The sequence below is a fragment of the Pan paniscus genome, chromosome 18, assembly GCF_029289425.2.
Source record: "Pan paniscus chromosome 18, NHGRI_mPanPan1-v2.0_pri, whole genome shotgun sequence".
Lineage (NCBI taxonomy): Eukaryota > Metazoa > Chordata > Mammalia > Primates > Hominidae > Pan > Pan paniscus.
Window position 1 is genome coordinate 20,852,501 of NC_073267.2, and position 20,374 is coordinate 20,872,874.

Genomic DNA, 20,374 nt, shown 5'->3' on the forward strand with positions numbered 1-20,374 from the left:
ACAAAAAAACAAAAATCAATCGACCATAAATGTAAGAGTTTATTTCTGGACTCTTACTGTCATTCTGTTGATCCATAAGTCAATCCTTATGCCAGTTCCACATTGTCTTTTTTTTTTTTGAGACACAGTCTTGCTCTGTCACCAAGGCTGGAGTGCAGTGGCGTGATCTCTGCTCACTGCAACCTCTGCCTCTCAGGTTCAAGCGATTTTCATACCTCAGCCTCCCCAGTAGCTGGGATTATAGGTGCGCACCACCACACCTAGCTAATTTTTGTATTTTTAGTAGAGGTGGGGTTTCACCATGTTGGCCAGGGTGGTCTCGAACTCCTGACCTCGAGTGATCCACCCACCTCGGCCTCCCAAAGTGCTGGGATTAAAGGCATGAGCCACTGCGCCTGGCCAGTTCCACATTGTTTTGATTACTATGGCATTATAGCAAGTTTGAAACTGGGTAATATAAGTCTTAATGTATGTATGTATGTATTTATTTATTTATTGAGACAGAGTCTTGCTCTGTTGTCCAGGCTGGAGTGCAGTGGCATCATCTTGGCTCGGCTCACTGAAACCTTCACCTCCCAGATTCAAGCGATTCTCCCACCTCAGCCTCCCGAGTAGCTTGGATTACGGGCATCTGCCACCATGCCCGGCTGATTTTTGTATTTTTAGTAGAGATGGGGTTTCACCATGTTGGCCAGGCTGGTCTCAATTCAAACTCCTGACCTCAGGTGATCCACCCACCTTGCCCCCCGCAAAGTGCTGGGATTAAGGCATGAGCCACCACGCCTGGCCTGGGTCGTATAAGTCTTTTAACTTTTTTCCTCTTCTTCTTTTTTTAAATTATTTTCACTGTTCTGGGCCCTTTGCATTTCTGTATGAATTTTAGGATCAGTTTGTCAATTTTTACAAAATAAAAAAAACCTTCTGGGATTCTGACAGGGATTGCATTGAGTATGAAATCATTTTCTGATGCATAAATTTTGCCATCTGTTGATGAGCATCTGGCTCTGTTCTTTTTTCACTACATGGACAATGTCGCTGTGAGCACGCTTGGTCACGTCTGCTGGTGCCCATGTAAAGCTTTTCTCTAGATAAGAGCCTATACCTAAGAGTAGAACTGCTCTGTGCCTCTTCAGCTTTTCCAGATAATGCTAAGTTATTTTCCATAGTAGCTGTGCCAGCATACGCTTGTAGTAGTATGTGGGCGTGTGAGAGTCTGTGCTATTCAACATTCTACCACCATTTGGTATGAGCAGATTTTCTATTTTAATTTTTCCAGTCATATTTTCTTGTGGTTTTAATTTGCAGTTCCTCGATTACTAATAAAAATGAGCATCTTTTCACATATTTATAGGCCATTGGGGTTTCCTTTTCTGTAAAATGCCCTTTGCTGATTTCTTTTGCCCATTTTTCCATTTTGTTATCTGTGTTTTTCGTACTGAGTTTTGCAATTTTTAAGATGTATTCTGGATAGTAATGGTCTACTTCTTTCCTTCCTACTCAGGTCATCTTTGAATGTATGCATTTGTTGTGGCTTTTCAAATTTTTTTAACCTTTTTTCTGAGACAGATTCTTGCTCTGTCTTCCAGACTGGAGTGCAGTGGGGCGGTCTCGGCTCACTGCAACCTCTGCTTCCCTCGCTCAAGTGATTCTCCCACCTCAGCCTCCTGAGTAGTTAGGGCTACAGGCACACACCACCATGCCTGGATAATTTTTGTATTTTTTGTAGAAACTGGGGTCTCACTACATTGCCCAAGCTGGTCTTAAACTCCTGGGCCCAGGCGATCTTCCTGCCTCAGCCTCCCAAAGTGCTGGGACTACAGGCATGAGCCACCATGCCCAGCTGGGATTTGTATTGTTAACACATACCTGGGTTACCTGATTCTTATCAGACAAGTTTAGGAAGCGGCACCAAAGCTTTAAAAACTGTGGCATCTTCAAAACAGTAATTTAAAAAGTAACTTCAATTTATAAGATCATTATAGCTTTAACTTTGGATTAAAAACAAAATCTTATTCCTGTTGTCCTTTATAAAATGTATGTTTTATGAAACCAGCTTGGGAGAAAATCAATGCACAGATGTTTGGGAAGCCCCAGCTGTGTTTAATTTGAAATCCTCTGTTTAAATTCTCTCTCTCTCACCTCACCAGTGGGCAGTAACTCATCTCTGAGAGACTGTGCAAGCCCAGCTCTGGGTAGAACTCAGAGATGTCACATCCCTAGGAACCGAGAACTGTGTATTGTAAACAGTCTCCGAGATTTGGAGTTGTTAGCTTTTTCCAGCCTTGAAATCTCATGGGGGCAGTTGTTTAAGTTGGAACTCTCACAAAGGGCATATGAAAATCGCAGAGCGAGGTGTCAGGAAATGGAATTCCACATACATCCAGTTGCCACGTTTGGTGTCAGCACTATTGTTTTTACAGCTTACATTCCCGCTCCCCGCCCCCCCCGCAAATAACATCTGGGCTGTAAGAGGATGTTTCGCAAATCAGACACGTTGTTTACTTTTAGGCCTGTAATGCTATGGAGAAACTTGGTGACTCTAACAATTTAGATGTTGGGTAACAACACCAAACTGAAAACACATGTCAACCTATCTCTTGACATGGTGAACGTTCTCACCATTCTCTGCATATTGGAATTGCATATTAAATAATCCTTTCTAAATGTCTGAACATCTTTTTTTTAATTTTTAAATGACATTTTTCTTTCTGAGGGTCAACCATTGGGGTGATGAAGTGTGGCAGTTATTTAATTCCTTATGCTGACTTTTGAATTTGTAAAGTCTTCAGGGCATGGCATTAAATTTAGTTCTTCAAAGTAGAAAGAGCTTTTCTGTTTCTGATGATAAAAGATAATCGAAGGTGTTTGGGGCCACATTGTGTGACTGCGGTCTTCCATTAAGAGTCCTGAACACTAAATAGCAGACGAGTACTCAAAAAAAGAGTTCTGAACATGTTGGCCGGGTGCAGTGGCTCATACCTGTATTTCCAGCACTTTGGGAGGCTGAGGTGGGAGGATTGCTTGAGGTCAGGAGTTCAAGACCAGCCTGAGCAACATAGTGAGAACCTGCCTCTACATAAAATTAAAGAAAAAAAATTAGCCAACCATGGTGGTACATACCTGTAGTCCCAGCTACTCGGGAGGCTGAGGCAGGAGGATTGCTTGAGCCCAGGAGTTCATTGCTGCAGTAAGCTATGATTACACCAATGCACTCCAGCCCGAGCGACAGAGCAAGGCCTTATCTCTAATAAAATAATAATAAAATTTAAAAAAATTAAATAGTCCTGAACATGGCTGTGACCCTTTGGCATGAATGAGAATGTAGAATTCAGCAATTCCCCGCAAAGCTGAAATGTTTTCAGCATTGAAGGTCATATTTCCAGAGTAACATGTATTCATTGAAGCTTATGTTCCTTTTAGGGGGGAATTTGGGACTGAGTATAAATAATCAGTGTGAGTTTATGAAGCCTTGGGGATTTACTTATGGGGTCATTTCTTAGAAAAGAATGTTTAAGGATGCTGATCACCCTGAAATCAACAGAAGAAGCCAGTCTGCAAAGCAATTGAACAAAGATGGGGCCACAGATGAGGACTGTGATGAGAGAGATGTCATTCACTTCTCTCAGTGATTTTGAGTGCTTCCTGGTTCAGTATACAAGCAGGAGTCTTTTGGATAAGGCTTTCCTGAAGAAGGTGATAGTGTATTTTCTTAAGAGACTGTGTTATGGGCCGGGTGCGGTGGCTCACGCCTGTAATTCCAGCACTTTGGGAGGCTGAGGTGGGAGGATCACTTGAGGTTGGGAGTTTAAGGCCAACCTGGGCAACATAGCGAGACCCCATCTCTACAAAAAAAAAAAAGGAAGGGAAAAAAAAAAAGAGGTTCTGTTGTAAGCAGAGTCCGGCTCTCTCTGTCAAAAGCACAGTGGTTTAGCTTGTCATTGTATGCTCAGTGCCTCACACAGGCCTTGGCACATAGTAAGTATCTCAACTTGTTTATAGAAACCATTAATTTTTCAGATCTGGAGTGTCCTACCCATACCAGACATGCCAGAGTGAATTTTCTCTTTTTTTCTCTTTTTTTAGTGTTCAAAGCTTCTTTCAGACACCAGTGTTATTCAGTTCTACCCAAGCAAATTTGTCCTTATCACCGACATACTTGATACATTTGGTAAGTACCTGTCATATGCATCTTAGATCTAGGAAATGTGTTCGTTTTGTCAAGAATTGGGTGGTAGAGTTACTGTAAATTAGGTTCTGCTGTGGTTTAAGTTATTAAGTAAGTCATGGGAGAGATCAAACCATTCCCCCCCACGCCCATTAATAAGGGCGCTATTTTTGAAACATTCTAAAATTTCTAAAATTTTATTTTTTCTTCTTTTTTTTTTGAGTCAGGGTCTTGCTCTGTTATCCAGACTGGAGGGCAGTGGCGCAGTCATGGCTCACTGCAGCCTCAAACCCCTGGGCTCAAGCCATCTTCCTGCCTCAGCCTCCTGAGTAGCTGGGGCTACAGGCTCATGCCACCGTGCCCAGCTAAGTTTTTTTTTTTTTTTGGTAGAGACAGAGTCTCGCAGTGTTGCCCAGGCTGCTCTCAAACTCCTAGCCTCAAGTGATCCTCCTGCCTTAGCCTCCCGAAGTGCTGGAATTACAGGCATGAGCCACCATGCCTGGCCTGTTTTTCCTAATCTTGTGATAGACTAGTAAAGTGAATGAGTGAAGCAGGGCAGGCTGGGGGCACTAAGCAGCATGGGTCCCTTGCCGTCTCACAGGCACCTGAAACTGAACTTGGCATCTGTTCCCAGCCCTTTCTCTTTTCCCACTGAGTTTCTGTCTCCAGGAATGGCACCACCATGTACCCAGTTGCCTGAGCTGGGAATCTGAGCATCTTCCCCCACATGCCCATGTCCAGTCACCAGATTCTTCGGTTCAGCCTCCTAAAGCTCTCCCCAGCATGTCTATTTTTTTCTTTCTTCACTGTTAAAATTTTTTTTTTTTTTTTTGGAGATAAAGTCTCTGTCACTCAGGCTAGAGTACAGTGGCGTGATGTTGGCTCACTGCAACCTCTGCCTCCGGGATTCAAGTGATTCTCCTCCCTCAGCCTCACCAGTAGCTGGGATTACAGGCACGCACCACCATGCCTAGCTAGTTTTTGTATTTTTAGTAGAGATGGGATTTCACCATGTTGGCTAGGCTGGTCTCAAACTCCTGACCTCAAGTGATCTGCCCGCCTCGGCCTCCCTAAGTGCTGGGATGACAGGCATGAGCCACTGTGCCCAGCCTCACTGTTAAAATTTTAATCCTAGCCACAGTCCTCTCCCACCTGGATAGCTTCCTGCATCACTGTGGCTGCCCCTAGTCCCACACACCACCTCACAGGTAGAGAGACCTTTTGGAGCCAGGTAGAAAGGTTTTGACTGAAGAGAATAACCTGGAGGAGCAGGAGGCCCCTGTGCTGCTTGGCAGTGGTTGGTTAGGCCAGAACATCGTGCCATTAGCAGTTTGCTCAAACCATGCAGCCCTCTAAGCTGTATATGATGTGCCCCACAGCAAGGCACCCCACCAGAACTAGGAAATAGGGGCGCCTTCTGAGAGCTGAACACGTGGAAGATCAGAACAGAGACATTCACTGTCTTACAGGGACTAATGGGCTCCCAACCCAGCAAATCTTATCTGTAACCCATCGAAAGATATAATGTGTCAGAAAGCAGACTATCAATCTGAGAGACTCATTCATTTCTGTGCATCCCAGTCCTGTCCAAGAGACCGGAGGCCTGAGTGCGCTAGCTAAAACAAGTGACAAGAAAGCTAACTAACCTTGAAAAAGTGGGTCTTTATTGGCTTATGCTGAAAAGTCCAGGGGTAGTTTGGCTTCAGGTGCAGCTGGATCCAGGAACCCAAACAGTGTCATTAAGACCTTGCCCTTGGGCCGGGCATGGTGGCTCATCACACTTGTAATCCCAACACTTTGGGAGGCCAAGGTGGGTGGATCATCTGCAGTCAGGAGTTCAAGACCAGCCTGGCCAACATGGTGAAACCCCGTCTCTACTAAAAATACAAAAATTAGCTGGGTGTTGTGGTGCGCACCTGTAGTCCCAGCTACTTGGGAGGCTGAGGCAGGAGAATTGTTTGAACCCAGGAGGTGGAGATTGCAGTGGGCCAAGATCACGCCACTGCACTCCAGCCTGGGCGACAGGGCGAGACTCCGTCTCCAAAAAAAAAAAAAAAGAAAAGAGAAAAAAAAAGACCTTGCCCTTGGTTGGGTGCATTCTCGAGCTTCACAAGCTGTCCTCAGCGTCTGCTAGCTTTATTGCTAGTGGTCCCAGGGCATGGAAAGAGCTACTTTCTCCAAGCATTCCCACAGAAGTTTCAGAATCCCATCTTATTGGCCTGGCTTGGATCACATGTCAGTCCCTGAGCCAGTTGTGTTATCTGGGGGATGAAATGCACTGATTATCCAGGCCTGGGTCACCCCAAAACTAAAAGAGTGATACAGTTAGCAGAAGAAAGGGGAGTGGATGCTACCTGGGCAAAAAGAAGAGATGTCCCAGCTGACAGATGAGCCCTGATGGGTTCAGATGGCCCGGAGAGGTGGTATCAGGCTCTCTGCAGGCCACTAGGGAGGTGTCAGCAAATAGAAGGGATAAAAATCCTTGCCTTGGCTAGGCACAGTGGCTCACGCCTATAATCCTACCACTTTTGGAGGCTGAGGTGGTTGGATCACTTCAGGTCAGGAGTTCGAGACCAGACTGGCTAACATGGTGAAACCCCATCTCTACTAAAAATATAAAAATTAGCCAGGCTTGGTGGCAGGCACCTGTAATTCCAGCTATTTGGAAGGATGAAGCAGGAGAATCGCTTGAACCCGGGAGGTGGAAGTTGCAGCGAGCTGAGATCGCGCCGCTGCACTCTAGCCTGTGCCACAGAGCTGAGATTTCGTCTCAAAAAAAAAAAAAAAAAAAAAAGAGAAAAAAAATCCTCACCTTTGTGGTGCTTATGTTTCCAAAAAAGAGAATTTACAGAACAATTAAGTCAACCCAATTGTATGTTAGACAATGATCCATGCTATGGAGAAAACCAGAGTGGGGTGAGGGGGTGAAGAGGAATGGAGGGAATTAGGTGAGGGGGTAGGGGTGCAATTTTAAGTAAGGTGCTCAGAGGAAGCCTCGTTGAGAGGTTACCTGAGCAGGTGCTTGAAGGCGGTGAGAGGGGAGAGGTGAGCCCTCTGGGTCTATGGGGTGGAGGCCAGGGGCAGAAGAGGCCAAGGAACAGCTTGTGCGGAGATCCTGGGGTGGGAGCATTGGGAGCATGCCAGGCTGGCCTGAGAACCAAGGAGGCCAAGAGAGAGGCGATGAGATGAGCCCGGGAGAGGGGCAGAAACTGACATGGTCAGAGATCATGGTGGCCTTGGGGGCCACTGGAAGGACTTGGGCTTTGACTCTGACTCTGAGGGCAGGAGGGGCCACCAGAGGGTGTTGAGCAGAGGAGGGAGGTGATCCCACGTGGGATTTAACAGGCTCCGTGTTGAGACTAGACTGTAGGGCGGGGGTAGAGCCCGGAGCCTGTGGCAGCACTTGCGGTGAGAGGCAGGGGTGGCGTGGCCCCGGGAGGCGGTGGAGATGGTGAGGAGAGACCCAGGATGGATGAGGGCTTTAGGTTCTCAGGTTAGATGTCAAATCATACACTGCTGGTCCTTGACGTGTCCATGCACACAGCTTACCTTCGGCGAGTGTGAGGCCCTCATTGGTGGGGAGAGGCTGGTGGCTGTGTCTGGCTCCCCTGGCAGTCTCATTCCTCCCGTGAATTAACCTCTTGGCCGTCTGGTTCCCTCGCCCGCCTCTCCTAAGTTTCTTTTGTATGAGTCAGCTTTCCTGAGCAAGATTAGCTCTGAGACACTGATTAGCTCTGTCCTGCAAGCCTGGCCAGACCCAGACAGCTCACTCACCTTGCAAGAACTCTGGGCAGCCACTCTGCCAGCTCCTGCCAGCAGCGCTCCAGCCCCGTCCTGGACTCGCCGGGCTGTAGTGCAGATGCTGCTGTCCTTGTTGCGTCCCAGAAAACAGCTGGGCTGGGAGTTGGGAACAGCAGTGGTAAACCTTCAACAGATGATGACCTTGGACAGACTGTTTAGGTGCTTTATAGATATTAAGTCCCGGCCAGGCGCAGTGGTTCACGCCTGTAATCCCAGCACTTTGGGAGACCAAGGTGGGTGAATCACAAGGTCAGGAGTTCAAGACCAGCCTGGCCAATATGGTGAAACCTCGTCTCTACTAAAAATACAAAAATTAGCCGGGCATGGTGGTGGGCACCTGTAGTCCCAGCTACTCGGGAAGCTGAGGCAGGAGGAAAAAAAAGGTATTAAGTCCCATAATCTGCATAACAGCCCTATGAGATGGGTCTGGTTGTTGTCCCCATTTTATAGATGAGGAACCTGAGGCTTGGAGAAGGAAAGTAGCTTGCCCAGGGTCACCATCATAGTGAATTGCAGAGCTGAGGCTCAACTAGCTCTCTGCAGTCAAAGCACCTACTTTATTTCTCTTTATACATTGCTTATGGGGGAATGCATATACCATTTTGTTTTTTTTGGGACAGGGTCTCACTTCATTGCCCAGGCCACAGTGCAATGGGGTGATCATGGCTCACTGCAGCCTTGATCTCCTTGACCCAAAGGATCCTCTTGTCTCAGTCTCCCAAGTAACTGGGACCACAGGTGTGTGCCACCATGCCCAGCGAATTTTTGTTTGTTTGTTTTGTTTTGTTTTGTTTTGTTTTTTTAGCAATGGGATCTCACTGTGTGGCCCAAGCTGGTCTCAAACTCCTGGAGTCAAGCCATCCTCCCACCTTGGCCTCCCAAAGTGCTGGGATTATAGGCATGAGTCACTGCACCTGGCCTAAATGCATATACATTTAACCCAACAGTTTCACCTCTGGGAATCTATCCCACCTGTAATAGCAAACTATAAGAAGCAACTCAAGTGGCCATCAGTAGGAGCTAGCTCAATAAATTATGGTGTGTCTGTATAGTGGAGTACTAGTGGCTCTATGAAATGAAAAGGCTGGGCATGGTGGCTCACCCTTGTAATCCCAGCACTTTGGGAGGCCAAGGCGGGCAGATCACTTTGAGCTTAGGAATTTAAGACCAGCCTGGGCAACATGGTGAAACCCGTCTTTACTAACAATACAAAAATTAGCTGTGCGAGGTGGTACACGCCTGTAATCCCAGCTACTCGGGAGGCTTAGGTGGGGGAATTGCTTGAACCTAGGAGGCAGAGGTTGCAGTGAACTGAGAGCAAGCCACTGCACTCCATTCTGGGTGATAAAGTGAGACTCTATCTCAGAAAAACAAACAAACCAACAACAACAACAACAAAACAACAACAAAGAAGGGAAGGAAAGGGCCGGGCATGGTGACTCACACCTGTAATCCCATAATCCCAGCACTTTGGGAGGCTGAGGCAGGAGGATAACTTGAGTCCAGGAGTTCAAGACCATCCTGGGCAGCATAGCAAAACCCCATCTCTACAAAACATTAAAAAAAAATAGCTAGGTTTGGTGGTACAAACCTATAGTCCCAGCTACTTAGGAGGCTGAGGCAGGCAGATTCCTTGAGCCCAAGAAGTTTGAGACTGCAGTGAGCTATGATGGTACCACTGCACCCTAGCAAAAGTAAGACCCTGTCTCAAAAAGAAGAAAAAAAAAAGAAAGGAGGAAAATGTAGACTACATGTTGGTATTCTCTTGTGTCTCTCTAAGGAGACATTAAAATGATAGCCAAGAAACCGATAGAAGTGGTTTCTCTCAGAGGGTGTGCAGGGCAGTGAGGTGGATGGGATGGGCCAGGAGAGAAACTGCGCTCGGTACCTTCTGCAGCTTTTTTGAATTTTGAACCAAGGGAATGTTTTACCTATTCAAAACCAAACATTCACACAGAGTAGCCGCTTTCAGCACTTCCCAAGGTCCCCGTCCTTCCTCTCCACTTCAGAATGGTGTTCCCAGGGTGCTGTTGTTTAAGTCTATTGTGAATAATATTCCTCAGGACTGTTGAGGCAGCCTGCATGGACAGATGCTCAAAGAGTCTTTATTAAGGTTTGGGGCTAATGAGTGTTCACTTTATAAAAAAGGAGTGAAACCCTGACTTGCTTGGTGGAAATGTAGAGTCCTGAGCTCCATTTTTCTGCACATGGTCATACTCTGCTCTAAAAGAAGATGCATGACAGTATAGGGACAGGTGTTTCATGGTTGTTGACATCATTGACAAGAGGGTCAGAGCATCTTGCTGTGCCAGGGATGCAGGCTAAGGCCCCAGCATCCACAGAGACTGGCATGCACAGTGGGAAGACGTGTGCCTGGTTTCTGCTGGGATTTCACTGGAGGCATTGGGTACAGAGGTGGGCTTCTGGCTTCAGTGCCTGCGTCTCCTGTTTCAGGGTTGTGTGAACTTGAGCCTCAGTTTCTCCACCTGTAGACTGGGGCTATCGTAGACCCTGCCTCTAAGGGTTTCTGGAGAGGATTAAATGAGAGGATTCATAGGAAGTATAATGTCTTTCCTTTTCTAAGAGCTTGCTGGCAGGATTAAAGTAAACGACCTTGAATAGTGCTTGGCACAAAGTAAGTGCTCAGAAAATGCTAGCTGTTACCACTGTTATTATTTATCTCTTTTAGTGTCTTTGATTTGTAAGAAAGCAAATCAAGACAGGAAATAAATCTAGGATCAAGTGTTATTTCTCAAAATAGTTGTCTACTAGCTTAGTAGACAAATCACTTTTTTCAGTAAAACTAATTTTGTAGTTAAAAGATCCTTAAAATATGAAAGTGAGGCCCAGTACAGTGGCTCATATCTGTAATCCCAGCACTTTGGGAAGCCAGTGCAGAAGGATTGCTTGAGCCCAGGAGTTCAAGACCAGCCTGAGCAACATGGTGAGATCTTGTCTCTACGAAAAATTTAAAAGTTAGCCCAGGAAGTTGAGGCTGCAGTGAGCTGTGATTGCTCCACTGCACTCCAGCCTGGGTGACAGAGCAAGATTCTGTCTCTTAAAAAAAAAAAAGTGAAAAAGAATGTGGAGATGAAATTTTTTTTTTTTAAAAAAGAAAGCTAGTTTTAGAGGGATGGCAACTTTTGTGTAGGAAATAAAGGTGTTTTGTGCTGGGTTCATTCTGTGCACCATGGGAGGTGAGAAGTTATGCAGCCACCTAGTGTGGTTTGCTGTGTGATGGTCCGAGGTAACATTGCGTGCATCCCTAATGCCAGGGTTCTGGGGTCATCACAAGGGAGGCCTCTCTCTACACGAGGTGTGGCTGCTATAGGGAACCCAGAGCCGCTGATAAGGAAAGCTCGTTCTGCCAGGAGGAAAAAGGCAGGTGGCTTTGAGAACTGGGGCTTGTTCTCTAAGGCCTTCCAGGGGCTTCTAAATGGAGCCAGTGGTTTGGAGCAGTGCTTCTCATACTCAGCTGCACACTGAAATCACCTGGGCAGCTTTACAAACACCCACAAAGTCCCAGCTGCATCCAGACCATTTATAAGAGGACCTCTGAGGATGGACGCAGACATCCACATATTTTCAATAGTCCCAGGTGTTTGGAGTCTGCAGCCCAGTTGGAGAAGCACTGGCTCAGAGGGAAAAGGGAAGTTTGTTGCTATTTCTGTAGATTCCAGAGGCAAGGCAAGTTTTAGCTCAGAGACCCACTGGTGTCTGCCTAAATCAGTGGTTCTCACATTTCAGCATGTATAAGGATTTCCCAGCAAGGTTATTCAGAAATCCATATTCCTAGTCCTCATCCTCCAAAATACTTTTTTTTTTTTTTTTTTTTAAAGACAGTGTCTCACTCTGTTGCCCCAGGCTGGAGTGCAGCGGCACAATCATAGCTTCTATCTCTGCCTCTCAAGTAGCTGGGACTACACGCGTGCACCACCACGCCTGGCTATAAAATATTCTTTTCCAGTAGCTCTAAGGTGGGCACCAGGAATCTGCATTTTCAACAAGTGCCTTCAGGAAATTTTAATGTAGGTGGTCCAAGGCCAGGTGTGGTGGCTCACACCTATAATCCCAGCACTCTGGGAGGCTAAGGCAAGCAGATCACTTGAGCCCAGGAGTTCAAGACCTGCTTGGGCTGGGAATATAGGGAAATCCCATCTCTACAAAAAAATAATTAGCCAAGCATGGCAGCGCATACCTGTGGTCCCAGCTACATAGGAGGCTGAGGTGGAAGGATTGCTTGAACCCAGGAGGTGGAGGCGGTAGTGAGCTGTGATCACACCTCTGCACTGCAGCCTAGTGCCAGAGTGAGACCCTGTCTAAATGAATGAAGGAATGAATGTAGATAGGTAGGTATTTAGGTAGGTGGCTCATACTAGGAGAAGCACCTGGGTGGTACCTCTTAGCTTGGCTGGCTTCCTTCACTTAATCCTGCCATTGTATCATCTCTTGATGTCACCTGATCCCACGTTCTTTAACCTGAAATGATCTTTGTATTTTCCTGTCTCTTTTTCCGTGTATGGACAAGCTGTGTTGTTCTTTATTGCCCTGAATAAAGGGTTATGAAAAAAAAAAATCTCATAGAGGGAAATACTTTCACATTGAAGGTGACTTAGGAGAGCTTAGAAAATGAATAAGGACTCTAATTTTTTACTTCCACATATTGATAACATTTTGAAAATACATGCACAGAATAAATAAAACTTTTGGTACCAGTTTAGGGGTCCAGGCTGCCTACCTGTTGTGTAGAGTTTTATCGGAACACAGCCACATCAATTTGTTGGCACATTGTGGCCACTTTTATGCTACAGTGGCAAAGATAAGTTGTCAAGAAAATGACCCATGACCTACAAAACCTCTAGTATGTTCATCCATCCAACAAATATTGAGTACCCCCTGTGTGCCAGGCACTGATCGGTACTAGGAATATGTCAGTGAACAAAACAAGCACAAATCTCTGCCTTTGTGGAGCTTGCATTCTAGTTGAATCTCAAATTCTGAGGCTTCTAGGGACCGGGCAGGTCACATAAAAGAGTGAAAAGCATGCTGATGATGAGAGACAGTAGGGGGTGGTTGAGACTGGCAAACTGGTTAGTGTATATGCCATTTCAAGGGGCAGCTACTAATTTGCTCTAGCTGTGTTATCCTGTAGAGATATCGCCACATTTTTGACATATTTTATGTGAAGAAGGAGAAAATATGGCATGTGAGTTCTCCCAAGTTGTAGAGTTTGTTTTAGTTTTTGTGTTTGAGACAGGGTCTTGCTCTCTCACCCAGGCTGGAGGGCATGGGTGATCATGGCTCACTGCAGCCTTGAACTCCTGGGCTCAAGCAATCCTCCCACCTCAGCCTCCCAAGTAGCTGAAACTACAGGCATGCACTGCCATGCCTGGCTAATTTTTAAATTTTTTGTACATACCCTGTCTCACAGTGTTGCCCAGGCTGCTCTTGAACTCCTGGGCTCAAGCAGTCTTCCTGCCTCGGCTTCCCAAAGTGCTAGGATTACAGGTGTGAGCCACTATGCCCAGCCTCTTCCAGTTTTTACGTGTTGGTAACCAATTCAAAAAATGTTAAAACACTTTGTGGGCTGTTGTGTGTTGTGGTGTGGCCATGCACAACTGGTCACAGGCTGGATTCAGCCCGTGGGCTGCCTGTTTTCACCTCTGGCCTAGCATGGAGTGTGGACCATCGTCTGAGTGGATGGAGATACTTGAGACTCCTTTAGATTCCAAAGGGTAAAACGATCACTTTTCTGCCTTTCAAAGAAAGTAAAAGTCTACTGGAAAAACTAAAAACAAAACAAAACAAATGTGGCTTAAAATCTGTCCCACCAGGTGGCAGCATACCATCACAAGTTAAAGCCTGTCTGGGCGATGATAGCTCTGGGTCCCTAATTAACAAACATTTATTTACTGTTTGCTCCTGAAGAGTGTGATACTAACACCATCTGTCCTTTTCCTCCCAGGAAAGCTTGTGTACGAGCGCATCTTTTCCATGTGTGTGGATAGTCGCAGCGTCTTACCAGGTAATGTCGCAGCTGTTCCTGGGGTGTCATTCTGCCCTGGAGTCAGGACTAGAAGGCTTTTATTGAGTCAGGATTCATTGAAGCTTGATAAAGGTTTTAATTTTGGGTGCGTTAAAGTAAAAGAAACACCTTTGAAGATTTCTGATCATCTCAGTCTTCTAAAAACATTAGAAGGTTTCTAAATGGCCCGTGTAGGGACTCAGGCAAGTCATTTGAATCTGCAAGAGTGAAAAGGCCTCACAGTTAGATTCAGCCAAACTTTCACACCAACATATTTTCCTCTGCTGCTTGACTTTAATGTTTTTCCTATGTATCGTTCCCTCCTAAGAAGCAACTTGCTTGGAAAAAAAAAACAAAAACGACTTTATGTATATTAAAGAATGATGTCAAATAGATCAATAGTAATTGATGCTTTGAATTCACAATCTGTACCCAAATGCTTTTGCATTAAATTGACTGTCAATCAAGTTTAAATTCCCAGGAGGTTATAATGGGACAAGTGGATGATGAATTTCTTTTGTCGTATAAATGGTAAGAATGATGTGTCTGGCAATGCAGGACTCTCAGCCGCAGCATCCTTTGCCTTTATTCCTCTTTTTAACTTCCGAGCACTGCTATGAGGAAACGTTCTCATCTGTCCAAGCTAGAGCAACCAGCTTGCTCCATTGCCGCTCCACTTCCCTCTGCTCCTGCAGTGGGGCTTCCCAGGAGGTGAATAGAAGGTGTTTGTGACAGTAACCTATAACCTGACCTATATTCTTCCTTCTTTCCTCTTTCCTTTATTCCTCCCTCTCTCTCCTTCTCTCTCTGCCTCTCCCTCCTCCTCTCCCACCCTCTCCTTTTCTCTCTCCTTCTGCTTCCTATCTGTCCATCAATCGATCAATTTATCTTTATTTAATTTTTTTGAGATGGACTCTTGCTCTGTCACCCAGGCTGCAGGGCAGTGGCACAATCTTGGCTCGCTGCAGCCTTCGCCTCCCAGATTCAAGCGATTCTCCTGCTTCACCCTCCTCAGTAGCTGGGACTACTGGTGCCTGCCACCACACCTGGCTAATTTTTGTATTTTTAGTAGAGACAGGGTTTTTACCATGTTGGCCAGGCTGGTCTCAAACTCCTGACCTCAAGTGATTCATCTGCCTCGGCCTCCCAAACTGCTGGGATTATAGGCATGAGCAACCGTGCCCGTCCCTTTTTTTTTTTTTTTCTGTTTAATATTTTTACTTTTTCATCTTTGTTGACACGGGGTCTCCCTATGTTGCCCAAGCTGCTCTCAAACTTCTGGGCCCAAGCAGTCCTCCCACCTCAGCCTCCCAAAGTGCTGGGATTATAGGCATGACCCACTGTGCTTGGCCTGTCTTTTTAATACTATTTAATGTGCACATTTGTCAGAAAGAAAGAGACAGAACTCAACAGGCTTTTAGGTTTTTTAGGTCTCGAAGTGCTTTAGGTCTCGAAGGCTTTTTAGGTCTCGAAGTGCTTTTAGGACTCATCTTGTTTCATCAGAGATGGGCAGACCCAGTACGGAAGAGTCTTGCCCAGGGCCCTGCCACCAGCTACTGAGAGCCTTGCTCTTTCTTAGTGCTGCATCTACATTGTCCAGTACAGCAGCCACTGGCCACGTGTTGCTCTTGAGCACTTGAGATGTGGCCAGTCCAAATTGAGATGCGACGTAACTATTAAAAAAGACACCGGATTTCAAAGAGTCAGTACAAGTAAAAGACGGTAAAGTAGCTCACTAATAGTGTTTATGTTGATTACATGTTGAAACGGTATTCTGGATGAATCGGGTTAAAGTACATGATTAAAATTAATTTCCCCAGTTTTTGACCTTTTTAATGTGGCTCATGTGGTTGTTCTTTGGGACCCTCCACGCCACTGCGTCACACCTGTGACGATGTTTTTTCAGCAGCTCCTCCTATGTTCTGGCCATCTCAGGGTTGGAGGCAGTGATCTGGGAGAGGCAGGCAGAGGCCAGCCCAAGTGGAAAGGAAAGGCCTTCTCCGCTGGCTTGAGGATTTGGGAAATCTGAATTGTTTATTTATTTATTTATTTTTGAGATGGAGTTTCACTCTTGTTGCCAAGGCTGGAGGGCAATGACGCAATCTCGGCTCACTGCAACCTCCGCCTCCTGGGTTCAAGCGATTCTCCTGCCTCAGCCTCCCAAGTAGTTGGGATTACAGGCGTGCACCACCACACCCAGCTAATTTTTGTATTTTTAGTAGAGATGGGGTTTCACCATGTTGGCCAGGCTGGTCTTCAACTCCTGACCTCAGGTGATCCACCCACCTTGGCCTCCCAAAGTGCTGGGATTACAGGCATGAGCCACCACGCCCGGCCGAATCCATTTATTTAATTCACACTTGCCAGCATGTAGCATGCTATACCATTGGCAGCAAACTTGAGCCAACAGGTGGAACTGAACCAAAATAGGTTTTTTTTTTTTTTTTTTGGCAACAACAGCATTTAAAAAAAAATGACTTTTGATACAGGCTCTAGTTCTTCCTATTGCTATATACCCAACCTCTTAAAATTTTTCGTATTTACCTGCCTGGTCCCCAGAAGCATTTGAGTTTGCCTCTACTGCAATAATCTTCCTTTCTCCCAGTCTTCAGTGACTATACAAACAACATTTTAGGGCCAATTAAGGAAAAATTACTAATAACTAACTCCTTGCCTAAACTTAAAAGTTCAAAACAACAGATGAGTCCTTGTTTAGATACATTAATTATAGCACTTTTATCACTAAAATTCTTCCCTCTCCAAATAACTATTTTTGATCTTGAGCAAAGCAAATGATTTGTTTTTTTTTCTTTAAATGATATCATTGTTTGTTTTCCTTTTAGCTAAAATCTTCATCTGCTTGTGTTAGCTCCAGTTCCAAGAACCTGAAAAGAACAGTAGATTATGTTTTTCAAAGTTGTTGGTGATCTGAGGAATGACTCTTAAGTATAATTATCATGAAAGCTTTAGAAATCTCCTGTGCAGAATTCTGCCCAAAGAGATTATGTGTGAAGAGAAATTTGGTGGCATTTGTACTCATTCTTTACATTTAAATCAAGTTCTGTTGGGTGAATTTCATACTTGAGCCCTTTGCCTTCAGGAATTTTAACTAAGGTATAGCTCTTCGGAGTTGAGAAAGATACAGTGTCTTTTGGGTTCATGAAAATCACACACTACTAGATGTGGTCATTTTTTCCCAACAGTTCTTAATCCAGCTTATGCATAAAGAGACCATCGACTCTGAGAAGTCAAATCATTTTATTTCCAGCTTGGGAGAGATAATTTGGGTTTATTGTATTATGGTTCCCATCACCATCTTCTCAGCATTCCCATCTTCAGTTTTCCCCTGTGGCTGATGTGGGCCACATCGGGATAAGCAGTGGCCTTAACTGACCTGGCCTTTCCAGCACATGCTAACTAAGATGGTGCCAATCCCTATAACACTGTTACGTAAAGAGACCTCTCGCTGCTAGGGTAGAGACTTGGCAAATAAATGAGAGAACTAGAGTCATTGGTCTCCTGCCTCCTCTTAAAATACCCACAGAAGTTCAGGTTTGAAAAAAAGCAGCACCATAAAAGAAAAATAAGTGGGAGCTAGAAAAAACATCTCTGTTCTTTGTTATATTGAAGTGTCTTCTGAATTAATTTCCAGATTTTGAAGGAGTCCCCATGTAGCAGCCCAAGTGCTAAAGTCTAAACTGTGTCGTGTCATTGCCATTCCTGTGCTCAGAACCCTTCAGGGGGTTTCCATTATGTTTAGAAAAACTCTCAAACTCCTCACCAAGGCTTCAGCCCTGTATGAACTGGCTTGTCATGCTGGCTGCTCCCCTTTCTGCTCAGCAAATTGGCTTGCTTTTTGTTCTTTGACCATAGTGAGGTTATAGCTACCTCAGTGCCTTGCACTTGCTGTTTTCTCTCCCTGGAATATGTTTCTTCCACATCTAGGCATGGCTGGCTCCCTTTCGTAATTCAGGGCTCAGCTCAAATGCCGCCTCTGTGGGAGCCTTCTCTGACCACTGCATCTAATGAGCCCCTTCCCCTAAATCACACTCAAGTCACTCTTTATTCCAATACCTAGTTTAGTATCTTTAATAGTACTTACTGCTGTTAGATATTATCTTATTTGTTTGCCTGCTTATTCTCTTTCCTGTTTAGCATTTGTCTCATCCCACTGGAATGTAAGTTTCATGAAGATAGGATCTACCTTGCGCACTGTTATCTCCCCAAAGCCTGGAACACCACCTTTAGTTGGCCCTTAAGGCATTTGTGTTGAGCACATGAAGTAAAGGAATATAATATTTAGTTTGCTGTAAGATTTTAAAGTCCCGCATAACATAATCCTTTTCCTAAATTATCTCTTGAGCTGGAAGGAAAGCCTAAAGATTCTGTATTGGTGTATGCAGATTGTCGTATAGCTTGTAGTCAATGCGTGTATGCAGGGCAGCCTGCCTTTAGCCTGATTCCCAACTCTTTCAGGCAACCTGAACCAGTTTGTTTTAGCCATTGCTGAATCTCAGTTCCTTCAACTAGACAGTGAGAGATTTTGTAGATGACCTCAGAGACCTATTTTTGCTTTTGGATTTTAAGCCATAAGATTCAGTCATATGAAGGGAAATTAACACTGCTCTTCCCTCTCCCCAAAGAGAAGATTGACAAATGAATGTAAGAATAACTGCTGTCTTTTCCTGTCTGGATCTCTTGAAAGTAGAAAAAAAGGTTACTTCATGTGTAGAGATCTAGGCTGGAAAGGGGAAAATGGTCATTTCCTATCCTTTTGAAAATGGTAAGCAAATAGTTCTCAAGTGAATGATGCATGCCAGACATCCAAAAATAGAGTGAGGAGATTGCAATTTCAAAATATCTGCAGTTGTGATTAGTGACTGTTCTCTGCTAGAGAAGTACCTAGAGGTTTATCTTTTTTTGCTGATTCTATGGGAATTTTGATCACCTTCATATACTACCAAATGACAGAATCAGGGATGAAAATGACTCATTGCAAAACAGGATGAAAGCCAGCAAGCTAAGAATCATTTGCTATATTCTAAAGTAACTAACTTCTCCCTTTTAATTTATTTATTCATTTTTTAGAGAATAAATAAATAAGGTCTTGCTCTGTCTTACTCTGTCTCGCTTTGCCCAGGCTGGAGTGCAGTGGCTCAATCATAGCTCACTGCAGCCTCAAAACTCCTGGGCTCTATTGATCCTCCCACCTCAGCCTTCCAAGTAGCTGGGGCTACAGGCATGAGCCACTGTGCCTGGCCAGCTTCTCCCTTTTTGAATTAATCCTAAAACTATAAAACATCCAGTGGTGGGATAGAGCTCTAATCTTTGCTGAAATCATTTCCATGTGAGAGGTTAACAAAGGCCTTCATGGTGTTGGTAAGTTTTGTGTTTTTTCTTTCATTTCTCCATATTCTCTTCCATTCCTTAAGATGTATGTCAAGTCCAGAACTGTGAGAAATAAATTTCTGCTGTTTAAAAATATGTATGTCAAAATCAAGCTTGGGTACCAGTTCCAGAAAACTCAAAATAACAGTAATGAAGGTCAGGGCCGATGGGCCAGCTAGCCCCTGGTACCAAGGATCCTCACTTCTGTCTTGTTGCTCTCATGGTCAGTATGGCTGCAGAGGTTCCAGCTGTCATGTCTGCATTCCAGTCAGTGAGCAGAAAGAAGAAGTGAGGGAAGGCAAGCCCCTTCCCTTAAAGATACTTCTCAGAAGTTGCCCTTCTATTTGTATATCCTAGGACCAGAACTTGACCCACGTGACCACACCTAGCTGCAAGGATGGCCCTGTGTCCTGCAGGAAAATGCGAGTTCTTTTATTAAAAAGGAAGAGAATAGCTAATGGAGTAAACTGGCAGTTTCACAAGATGACTCTCTTGGAGCCAGTCGTGAGCCGGCAACATAATTCTGGCTGGTTTCTCACCTCAGAGGCCTTGCTTTACCTTCCTCTGGCCCATTGTGATGTGTAGAGCAAAAGCTTAGATCACATTTCATGTTGCAGTCGCAGGTCCGTAAAGCATCTGGAATTCTCAACAATGTTGTCATAGTGACTGGTAGGTAACCAAGAACCTCTGGATTATATTAGAGGCAGTGGCTAAGAATGTCGGCCGCAGGGCCAGAGTGCCTGGGTTGAATTCTAACTCTTACATTTGCTTGCTGTGTGCCTTGGGTGAGTCACTACATTCCTCTGTGCCTTGGTCTCTGCGTCTGTAAAATAAGATAATAAAACTACATACCTCAGAGGGTTGCTATATGGGATCAGGTGAGCTGTCTGTAAAGCACTGCGAACGACACTTGGCACTTAGAAAGCCTGTGTTTGTGTAAACTATTGTTATCATCAGTTACTTCCTAATAGTGATATTTGGAAGGAAAGAAACAG

At 44.9% G+C, this 20,374-nt stretch overlaps 1 protein-coding gene across 5 annotated transcripts in view; it reads left to right on the forward strand.

Annotated features, from left to right (window-relative positions):
* The window catches only part of VPS35L (VPS35 endosomal protein sorting factor like), a 146,727-nt gene that overhangs the window by 32,439 nt on the left and 93,914 nt on the right, over positions 1–20,374 (forward strand). For all 5 annotated transcript variants that reach the window (XR_010110514.1, XM_063598474.1, XM_055100228.2 and 2 more), the window contains exons 8-9: positions 4,084–4,168; positions 13,932–13,991. Coding sequence is in view for 4 of the 5 variants with exons in the window: in XM_063598474.1 (XP_063454544.1) it covers positions 4,084–4,168; positions 13,932–13,991 (145 nt within the window). In the remaining variant the exon portion in view is untranslated. The remainder of the gene's footprint in view (positions 1–4,083; positions 4,169–13,931; positions 13,992–20,374) is intronic.